General features: G+C 33.0%; 1 protein-coding gene across 1 annotated transcript in view; it reads left to right on the top strand.

Annotated features, from left to right (window-relative positions):
• LOC142323063 (cell adhesion molecule Dscam2-like) overlaps window positions 1-12148 on the top strand; it is a 300598-nt gene that overhangs the window by 269227 nt on the left and 19223 nt on the right. Inside the window, exons 27-28 of the mRNA XM_075362191.1 lie at window positions 2545-2694; window positions 11832-11975. Coding sequence (XP_075218306.1) covers window positions 2545-2694; window positions 11832-11975 — 294 coding nt within the window. The remainder of the gene's footprint in view (window positions 1-2544; window positions 2695-11831; window positions 11976-12148) is intronic.

Raw genomic sequence — 12148 nt, 5'->3', positions numbered from 1 at the left:
CTTAACTTGTTGTCCAGCTGTAGAGTTAAAACTTTCTTCTACACCTGTGATGTCATACAGGAGATATTTATGGAACCTATATATATCTGCCATGATGTTCTTTTAATATTAAATATTTATTAATTTCTTACAATATACTTGGGATTTCTTACTTTTGAATGCCAAGAAATTACAAATTCCTTAATTTTAAGAGGTGTAGTAATTGCTACTCCTTCACTCCATCTTATATTACCGAGTTGATCTTTTCAGTGTACATTGAAACATTTCACTACTAATAATTTAACTCCACAGAGATGTTTCCTGTAAGTAGATACATAAATTCAATTGAACTCATCAATTAGCTGTCATAAATCATAGAGGTCAGATCGACAACCATTTATATTCCATGGACTACTGTTTCACTCATTTTAGTAGACAGTTAAGCTCTGAATTTCTCTTTTGGCCAACCCTTTTTTCTCTTCTCCATCTGGCAAAACTTTTAAAAAGGTTCTAGGTGAAATTTCTTTCACTAAAAGGAGTAAAAGGTTTTATTTTCCACCAATAATATTCTCTATCGTAGTAGCTAACGTTGGCAGGATGTTACTGAGGATTCGGTCTGCATTTCCAATAGAAACTGTGGTCACTGCCTTTTATAGCTCTTGGTTTGCGATTGTTTACAAGTTTTTTTGCTTCAAAATAGCTGAAACTCTATAATGTTTTTATTTCTCAAACAGCCATTTGTTTTTGTAAACAGGACAGTTTCTTGACTGGAATGTGTGTTGTTCTTTGCAGTTGATTACAGATGGGAGACTCTCTTCATGGCTCACCTTTGTGATTTTCTTGTCATATTCACAACTTTAAGTTCTCTCACATCAAAGTGCAGTAAGGCCAAATCGCCGGCATCTGAAGCATCACATCTGTTATGGCTCGAAAACTTGCACATCTAAATGATGCATGTCAGCATCCACTTTCATGAGCAACGAATGTCTGCTAAAAGTAAGCACATGAGAAGCAGAAGGTAGAAGAGCCATTAATTTTCATAATCACCCTTTGGCACTCTATTAAACATTGCATTGACAGCTCATCAACAATTTCCTGCTCAGAGCAGTTAAGCAAGTTATAACAAAGAACATCCTTTGATGTATTGAGGGTGCTGTGTAAGTTCAACATGTATAGCATACCCACCTACATTTTTTGTGCTACAATCTTTCCCTTTCTAAAACCACTCTGATATACTTCAACTTGTTTATCAGTTTTAGAATTACTCTAACAAGAGTTATTGTTATTTTTTATCTTGAAATTTATTAATTGAAGATATTGGGATCAGCTGCTAAAATCTTGAGCCATACTGGTGAAATTGCTAAATTGCCTCTTTGTTTACATAATTTCATACGTTAATTGTATTAGTACATTTACAAATACATGCTTATGTCCACATAAGAACTGAGCAAAAGCATGCTATATAATTACACTCATATCTCATGCCATTATGTTATCATTGAAGATAATTTTGGCTTTTGATGGACTACTTTCATTCCCAGTACAGCAAACACCTCCAGGTATTAACACACTTGTGACCAGTGTTCAAGTAAGAGTCACCTGGATCTGTCTTGTGCAGTGTCCACCCAAGAAGTGAATGCTGCCTGAGAAACAAATCACAAACCAAACTAAGATAGTTCCAAAACTCACTGTGATACAAGTCATTTACATCAAGCATGAATTCACATCCAGGGGGCCCTGGAGCACTCCACACATGTTGAAGACAAATGTCAGTGCAACACAAAAACCACTTCCTTTGATAATTCTTGCTTCAACAAAGCTATCCTAGCAATGCAACCAGGAAAGCTCTGCAATGCCTAGGGTGCAGGTTGCTTATGACTGCAAGCCACACTTAGCAGTCCCCAGAGCTAAGAAATTATTATTATTTATTTATTAATTTTATTAATAATTTTGTGATGCATGTAGTTTACATGAACTCATTTTGTTTTAAAACATCAAGATAAAAAAAGGCGGGGAATGAGCATGAAAGCTGGTATACTGTAACTAAATGAAAGTAATCACTGCTATCATCATTTCCTATTCTGCTACATTATTTTTGAATTATTTCTATTATTTATTTGTTATTTAATTCTGGGAAAGCACATTGTCTCAGCAATAAAAATGTTGTAGGTCATATTATGACACATTCTGGATGATTTTTGTGACATTCTTTCTTTGATTTAACATAACATAGTTAAAACTGCTTTTACATAGAAGCCCCTTCTGAAGTGAAAGCTCTTTTATGTACTAGAAGCATAAAAGAAAGAGTTTGAGTCGAAATGTCTGATCCAATTCCTCCAATTCCAAAAAAATGTTGTTAACAAGCAAGAAATAACAACATAGTAAAGAAAAATCTCTCAAAATTTCTTTCCTCTCAAATAAAGTTGCAGTTAATGCTATATATTTCATTAGAGAGTTGAACAACGTTCCGTAAATTTTTTTTTGTTCATTCCTCATACAATATAGTTATATATACTTGTGCAAAATAATATGTAACTTTATAACTTTTTTTTTAATCTTTTACAGTTGGTCGTGATGTTCAAATGAAAGAAAGTTTCGTTGTTACTGGTTTATGGCCTGGTACGCAATATATAATTAAAGTTACCACAATAAACTCTGCTGGTTCAACCATATTTAAGTATACTGTTAATACCCTACCTGTACCGAGTATACCAGGTAATTATATAAGTCAACAAGTTAGTAAGTCTTTTTCTCTTAACAGATAAATAATAAAAACACTAGTAAAAATTATAGGTATAAACTGGCAACTTGTATTTGTGACACATATTTACAACATTATCTGGGCAATGAATCATGCTTGCATCTTGCTGGAGAAGTGTGTAAAATCATATCTGTTTACCTTTACATGCAACAGTATAAAAGGGCTGTTGTTTCAAAACTGATTTCCAATCAGAAATCTAAATATATCCTTAGTATTTTTCAAATCCAAAACCTTCTTTTAAGTTAGATTCTATATTTATTAATCAATCTCATATTTTTAAAATTACTGAGGAGTAGCTATGGAATGGGTCATATCTCAATTTTGTAAGTATTCTTTTGTTTGTCATTCCCAATTGAAGAATGTCATCACTTTTTCACTCCAAACCTGTTTGATAAATGAAAATTTATGAGCCTCCAAATGGTCTTGTTAACTGTACCTTGTACATAGTAAGATAAATTATGTTTTTTTTTTGGTTTTTTTAGGTTTGCTTCATTAACAGAAAAAAGATGGTTTAGGGTAGATCAGATTGATTGTTATATGAATTTCGAAATAAGTCAAATAAAGAAGCTTCCTTACCATTTTGTACTCTGAGACCTCCTGCAAATCAAAAAAAGTTTATGGTCTATGTCCCCAGAGGTCAACCGTGAATTTGTGAATTTTCTCATCTATTTCAAATGATTGACCCAAGAATTATGCTTTTCATTTTATTGCTGAAAGGCATCCTTATGTCTTAGTACTTTTGTCTCTTATATACTTTCACATTTGAATGCTGTATTTCTTCAACATTTGTGAACAATAATGATAATTATAATAATAATGCTCCAGATAAACTCCAGCCCCACGTCCGTGCAATAACATATATGCACATTCCAGGACAAGCAACGACATGGTACTTCAGTACTCATCGTTTATGTCGGGCAATGGTTTTGCTCAGGAGCCCCATGCAGAGTACAAGATTGGTGATCCTGAGCTGTCCGAAATGGTTGCAGTTGTGCTTCTCAATTTTGCTGTTTGCAGCAGGAACAGAAGGCATGACTGTGATTGTTTTTCTGACGCTGGGCAGAGTGTGAATGAGGAGTGCCCATCCCGTTTCACAGTTGTGAAGCCAGGTTGAGGATTGAGGCTGCTATGAGCTTAGCTCTGCCAAAGTCTTGCGTCGCTCAGAGTGAATCAGTCACTTCGACCCTTGCCCAATAAGTAAGGGTATCGGAGCCTATACTGCTATGTGTGAGCCCTGGGAGTCATTATCATGGGTCAGGCAATACCTGACTCCCTGGCCTGGGTTAAATTTATGGGAGGCGGCTGACTGGGAGAACTAAGGGAGGATCTATGATCCAGGGCATGTCCAACCATCTCTCCAACCGCATCTTATGACATATTGACTGGCAACATTATAGGCTATGTATGCATCTACTTCTGCACCTTCCATGGCAGAGGGTCCATGTAAAAACTCTCTTCTTAGAGAGCTTCTGTCTTCACAGGTGAAGAGGAAAAAGAGTGTAGAATTCATGAAGATTGAGAAGAAGGATTGAATCACATTTTGACCAAACGGCAATGTAGTGATACCAAAATATTTGGTTATCAAGAGGAATGAAGAAAATTTTAGCAATATAACTCCTTTTCCAATAACCCAAGGCATCACGGAAACTAAAAATTGCTGGAGAATGGGTAAAGGATCTAAGAAAGACTGCAGTAGGATTGTTCATTGAAACTGTCAACAATTAATTGTCACGACTGCTGAAGACAAAGAAGATTGGACTGTTAGACATTGAAGTTTTACCACACAGGACTCTAAATACCTCAAAAGGGATAGTTGTTTGCAGGGGCCTTCTAACTGCACAGAGGAAAAATTGTCGAGGAGGAACTGAATAAACAAGAAGTTATAGCATGTCGACGATTGAACACCCAATACAATGGAGAAGTTCTACCCTCCATGTCGCATGAATTGACATTCAACAACCAAAGTGCTCAGAAAAGATAAAGGTTGACTATCACAGACTAAACATCTGTCTGTTCATCCTGACTCCATTGTGATGCTTTGGAGTCAGAGGTTTGGACACACAGTGGCATGTTCCACAACAAAACAGATCTGTCTTTGTGGTGAACCGCTTCATCCTGATGATCCATGCAGGGATCCACCTATCTGCATCAGTTGTCACGGAAATTATTCAGCAAGGTCTAGAAACTGTCCATTGTATAAAGAGGAGGCAGCAGTCCAAGAGTTTAAGACCATTCAAAAGGTGAGCTGCTTCAAAGCGAAGAATTCGTCAAAAATAGATCGCCAAAGCTAATGTCATATGCACAGGCTGCGTCAACTCCTGCAACTTTTCTCAAAACAAAGGATTTTATTGCAGAGCTAGCACTGGCGTTAGCAAGTGTGGTTGAACGTATTGTGAACAACAAACTTGGAAATCCTCCAACCAAAGAAGAAAATCGAAAAGGGGAAAAGAAAACAGCAGCTATTAATTAATAGAGTTTGTCTCCTTTGAAGAATGAACCTTCAGCCAGTTAAAGGCCAAGACGAAGAACAGTGAATACAGAATAGAGAAGAAGCCTGAAGCCAAAGTTGAAATTGTAAAAATCCCCATGCAGGGAACTATGAAGATAGAGATAAAAATATTAGAAAAAGAAGACTTAGGAAAAACAAAAATGGATCCACCAAAAGTACAGAGGCTTTTAAGTAAGAGGACAAGGAGTTCATCTGCCCCACAAACTTCAAGAGTGCATCAAATCTTGACTCCAATCCACCATCTGATGCCAGCAAAAGGCTTCCTCCATAATTTACTGCGGAGGATCGGAAGGATACATCTCCTAAGCATCTGAATCTTTCAAATTCGATATCAAGGCCTTCAGGAAGATGGAAAAGAAAAGCAAAAAAGAATGGCCTAAAGGGTAAACCAAGGGGAAAGCATTAAAGAATGAAATAGTTTCTATGAGCTATTAGAAATTTTATAATTAAAATATAATTATTTAATATTCACGTGACACTATTCCAGCATTTAAAGGTTTTGACAACATTGTATTTAAGTGCTTTTTGAAATGTTTTTATGTGTTAGTTTTAAGTGATTTCAAGTGACAAGGACCCTTTTCACCCATGTCATATTGTATTTTTTGGGGGTTTTAATATTCCTTGAGAAATTTATTTTTGGATGATTTGTTATGACAACACTAGTCTACTGACTGTCACTGGTGCTTTTAACAGGAAGGGAAAGAAATATTTTATTTTTTCTTTTTATATAGAAAAGGGCTAATGACCGTAGCAGTCAATGCCCATAAAATGTAAAAATAAAAAAATAAAAAATAATCACATCCAGGGCTAGTAACAACATGGTACTTAGGTACTTTCACTTATGTCGGCCAACGTGGCAATAGTTTTGCTCAAAAGCTCTATGTGACGTACGGAATTGGCGTTCCCAAGCTATCCAGGCTATTTGCGGTTGTACTTCGTGATTTCGCTGCTTGCAGCGGAAGCAGGAGGTATGATCGTAATCTGTTTTTGCCATTGCTGGGTGGCGTGCTGAAGGGGATTCAGACACACAGTGGCACGTTGTATGAGGAAGCAAATCGGTGTATGTGGTGAACCATTTCATCCTGATGACCCCATAGTACTCTGAATTTCTCAAAGGAAGTAGTCTTGCACAAAGATTTGCTAAACTGTACAGAAGAGGAAATCGTAGAACTTCATTAGCAAGGAGTTGTTGCATGTTGTCAACTAAATACAGAACACAACGGAAAGGTTCTACCCTCCATGTCGCACGTGTTAACCTTCAATAAGCCAAAGTGACGAGAGAACATAGATCCTGGATTCCATAGTTGGACGTTGTCTGTTTATCCTGACTCCTTTGCACTGCTTTCGATGTCAGAAATTCTACACATAGTAGCACATTATACGAGAAAGCAAAGCTGTGTATGTTGACCCATTACATCCTGATAACCTGTGCATGGATCCACCTGTTTCTGTCAATTGTCATGAGCACCACTCTGCAAGATCTAGGAATTGTTCATTCTACAAACAAGAAGTAGCTGTATAAGAGATCAAGACTACACAAAGCTACTTTGAAGCCAGGGAAATTGTGCTGGGTAGAACACCAAAGAGTGCATCAGATGCACAGGTAGGTTGCTGCTATTCCTGCAGCTACTATATTAGCACCAGCATTAGCTAAAATGGTCAAACGTATAATCAATGACAAATTGAAAAGTCGACCATCAAGAAAAAGCAGCTTCAAATCAACACAGAAGAAAGCAGATACTTCCAAATCGAACAGCTCTGTACAATTCAGCAATGAGCCATAAACTTGCAAGAATAGCGAAAACGAGGTTAACACAGGAAAGAAGCCTGAAGCTGAAGTCAAAATACAGAAAATGCCCATTCAGGCATCAGTGAAGCCAAAAATTAAATTACTAGAAAAAGAGCGCTTTGAACATCCAGTGATGAAGCCTCTGAAGGCATGGAAGCCTTTAAATAAGAAGGTGGGTACTTCAGCCGCCCCACACGATTTAGTGGAGTGTATCGAGTCTTGACTCTGATGCACTGCTGACCGGACTATCAGAGCTGGCATCATCTGATACCAGCAGCAAGACATCCTTCGTAATTTACTGTGGAGAATCAAAAGACTGTCAGATACCTTGAAATTCGATATTGAAACCTTCAGGAAGATGGAAAAAAGAAAGATAGGATAACCTAAGGGTAAACCAAGGCAATAAAAATTAAGAAGTTAGTTCTTATAAGAGCTAATTCTAGTTCTTATTGATCTAATTTTTATTTAATGTTTTAATTTATTTTGATAGTTTTTGACAACATTTCATAAGAAATGATTTGTGTGTTTTTATGTGTTTTCTAAAGTTTTTTGTACTGTTTTTTAATGTGTTAGTTTTAAGTGCTTTTAAGTGGCAAGGACCCTTTACATCCTTGTTACCTCATGTTTTACTTTAGGGTTTTTAATAACCTTTTGATAAGCCTATTTTTAGATGATCTATTTTGACAACACTAATCTTTTGATTGTTACTAGAGTTTTTATCAAGGGGGGAAAGAAATATTTTCTTCTTTTTTTGATGCGGAAAGGGGCTTATGACCACAGCAGTCAATGCCCCTAAAATCTCAAAAAAATAATAGTAGTAATGTAATTATTCAATTATTCCTTTTCACCTGTTGACATGAATGTTGCTCTGCAATTCTTTATTCTCTAGGTTCTTTCATCTTGTACTATGTTTAAACACAAAAATACTTTTTTCTATGAAGCAAAATCAGCCAACAATGTTAAGAATGGTTAAACATATCTGACGAAAAAGATATCTGGCAATTTATCAAAAAGGTGTCAGTGGTGATTGTGCCTCCCAAGGAAGTCATACCCTGAAATTGTGAATCTTCTCATTGGTTTCAGGTGGTGAAAATCAGAAAAGATTTAATTGTTGTTGCAGTAACAGTTCTTGTGAGTTAAAATGTGTCAGTGAATAAGCGAGACAGTAAGGCATATGGCTTTAATTATACAAATATATACTGGTATCTCTGAAGTCTGGAAACTAAGGTGTCTATTTATTACTGTTTCAAACTCAACTGAAATTCATTACAGTGCTTTTAAATTATTTAAAAAAGTTTATTACATTTTTTCCCAATCATGGCTTGATATTTTCATATGTTATGGGGATCATGTGAGAACTCATCTTCAACTTGAATTTAACAATAAATTCAATAATTAAAGCTGAAAATGCTTAGTAGTGATGTACAATAATTCCATGGTTAATACTTTAAGAAAAATAAGTACAATTTTTACAATAAGTATTATCTGCTGCCAAGTAAATAAAGAAACTAAATTGAGTTTCTTCAGTAGTATAATTGAGTGGAATTCACTAATTGAAAGCTCTTATAGATTGTTAATTAGCAGTTTTGAATTTAAATATCACTTGAATATACTTCATTGATGCAAAACTAATACTGATTTTAGACAATTTTTAAAAAAATTTTATCTTAACATAACTAAAAATAAAAACTTTTTAGGCTGCTGTGACAATTTCTCTAACATACTACTGATTTAAATAGATTGTCCTGTTCATAAACAATAGGATGGTTCATCATTTTGTACTGAAATATTACACTTTATATTACTATAAACTAAGTATTATATTTATATTATTTACTTTATATTATAAGGTATTATATTTACTAAATATAAATATACTTTTCCAACACATGTAATGTATTATTATTTGCATTATCATTTTTAATAATCACAAGTATCTTTTAATTATTTTTTATTTTATGCAAGTTAAAAATTAAATGTTAAAATTTGAATTAATGTTTAGTATACATTAGAAAAACATTAGATTTGTACATTAATTCTAGCATTCTATATACTACTACTAGATTTAATATTTTACATCCTGCTTACACTACATTATTTGACTTTTTCTTATTAAGCTTTTATTTATTTTGAATGCTATGTACTTTGTATAGTGACTGTAAAATAATATGTGGGGTTTCATCTAACAGTTATAATTTGGAACAAAACTTAACAGAGACATGAACTATATGTCAAAATAAAGAGAACTCTACAGAATCTTAACTTTTTCAGTAGATTTTGATATGTGCTCCTTTATTGACCTTCAGACATCAAGACAATATTCAGCTTCTTACTACATATGATAGAGAACATACAGTGAGATAGATGAGAAACATCTTCAGTGATCTGTTCTTCAAAATGATCTAAATTTCTTATTTCAGCAAAGAACACTTGTGCCTTTATGTAACCCCTCAAGTAAAAGCCCATAAAGGGTAAGATTATTCACCCTTTTCATCTGACCAGTTGTTGAGGAAATGTTTCATTTAGGTAATTCTGCACAAATGTGAAGGAGCTCTGTCTAGTATTTGGGGCACTGCATACCCTTCTAAAATATCTAGGAAGTTGTGTCCTGTGACTGTTTTTACAGACAAAAAGAAGAGACCAATAACTCTCTCGCATCCGATTGCACATCACACTTTAACGCTTAGGTTGTCACATTGGTACTCCATAATGTCATGTGAAGCTTCAGTATTCAATATTGAAATACTATCCCATTGTATCATCTTGAAACATGAATCACTACTTTACTGAAAATAAACTCATTTGAAACCTCCTCACTGTGATCTAAGCTATACAGAATGTCTTCAGGAAATTCATCATTTAATTCTGTCCTGAGAATAAATTTTATGTAACATCTGAGTTTTATATCAACTTAAGTACAGATGGATTTTTTGGAATGTTGTGAAAAGTTGTTTTTTGGAATATTAATTCTACTAACACTTCCACACAGATTTTTTGAGCTAGACAAATAATTTGTTTGCACAGCTTCAACGATGACAGTGATGGTCATCCTGATCTAACTGCTTCAGAAGCTGCCAATTTTTTCTGAGACTTTTGGTGAATGTTATTCTTATGTGGTGGTTTTCCATTGACTTCAATTCTCTTCATTTTGACGTATACTTCATGTCTGTTCGTGCTTTGTTCCAAAACTATGACAGTTTGAAATTTTATGAACACGATGTATTTTACTTCCATATTACATACATTCATAAACTCATAGACATGATTATTTATATACAATTAAATGTTATGTACCGTTTATTTTTAAATTTTCATCACGCTTGTTCTGATATATTTTTGTTTGTAAAAATATTATTTACAAAAACATTTATCACATTTTCCATTTTGGTTTGCTGTAAATCTAATTGTTTTAATTTGTTATTTCCTGCTTAATATTTCTCTTATACGAATATGAATTTTTAATCACATTGTGGTAAGTGTTGGATTTATTTGGCTGTGAATAATTTGAGAGCTTTCTATGAATAGCTATGATGTCTGTAGGCTACAAAAATTATTTTGATGGATTTGTTGAAAATATCAACATAATTATTGAGATTTCAATGTTGAAAACAAAAATAAATTGTAAAAATAAGAAAAAATAGAATTTTAAATATAATGTTGATATTTTTGTAAATCCACATTTGAAAGGCAATTTTTTTCATCTCATTTTTGTTTTTTGTTTAGATAATGTAATTTTAATTAAGAGTATCCTACTGTAATTATAAACACCATTCTCAATATAACTATCACTTTATTGCTTAAAATGCCTTCTTTGCTTTATTAGTCAGAGAATTCTGTTCAGTTATATTATTCAGAAGGTCATTTATTAATAAAGATATTGATAATCAATAGTAACAAGATACATTTAAATTTTATATATATATATATTAAAAGACAAACACACACATATATATATATATATATATATATATATATGTGTGTGTGTGTACATTTATATACGTCAGATAAATAGTCTGACTCACTGAATCCAATTCTTACACATAACGCCTTGCAACACAAAAATCCAATAACTGCTTTAAAGCACAAACCAACAGGACCTTTCATGTAAACTTATTATTCTGTGCAATAATTTTTAATTATTTGTAATATAAATTTTTATGATTTCTGTATTAACAACAGTCTTTTGTATTTTCTTTTTTAATTTAATTGTGTTGAGGACCATATTGGATTTAAAACTTACTATTAAATAAAACCTTTTTAATAAAAATTTATATTTAATTAAACAAATAAATTCCAACTAGATAACATTGTTTCATACATCACAATAAAGATATTTAAAATATAATTCTTGTAAATAAAGACCTTCTCAAACCAAAATATTAATCTATTTATTTATGCCTAACAAATACAATAATTATGGAGAAATCAAAAAGATGATTTAGCAAAACTTTTTCTCAGACTATAATAGAACCTACAGAAATAAACCCCCAAAAAACCTCAAATGTATCAACTTATTATGAATATCAAACTTATTAAAAATAAACAAAAGTGGAACAATTAGAAATAATGTATTACATACATCATTTTTTTATTAAAAGGATTATAATAATCCAAACAAGTTACAAGAATTCACTTTCAAGCACTAGAATAAATTAAATATAATTAATCATAATTATCACTGAATGTTTTTAATCGCTCATATTATGAAATTAATATAACAATAATTCATATCTAATGTTTTTATTTATTTCAGATAAATATTGCTTGTGTACAATTTTTTCTTTTTTTTTAAGCTACTATAAGTCTGGATTCAGTCAAAGTTCTTGCTGAAGAAGATATTTCTTCATATGTCGACACTGAACTTGTTATTCTACTCATTACTTCATCAGCGGCTATTGTTTTGTTTGTTGTCGTTACTGCACTTTGTCTTTGTAAAAGTAAGTTAAGAATTTTTAATTAAGGTTCAGGACATTTATTTTATTTTAGGTAGTATTTTTGTTAACATAATCAGAGGGCAGACCAGCTTAAAAGGAGAAAATCAGGAAAGTTTGTTTCTTCTGTCTGTTGTTTTTAGATTTTTAAATCGATTTATTTGTTTTTGTTTTGTGTG

This window comes from Lycorma delicatula, chromosome 4 (genome assembly GCF_047948215.1).
Source record: "Lycorma delicatula isolate Av1 chromosome 4, ASM4794821v1, whole genome shotgun sequence".
Classification (NCBI taxonomy): Eukaryota; Metazoa; Arthropoda; class Insecta; order Hemiptera; family Fulgoridae; genus Lycorma; species Lycorma delicatula.
The sequence above is the reverse complement of the archived record's forward strand: the minus strand, read 5'-3'. Positions and strand labels throughout refer to the sequence as shown.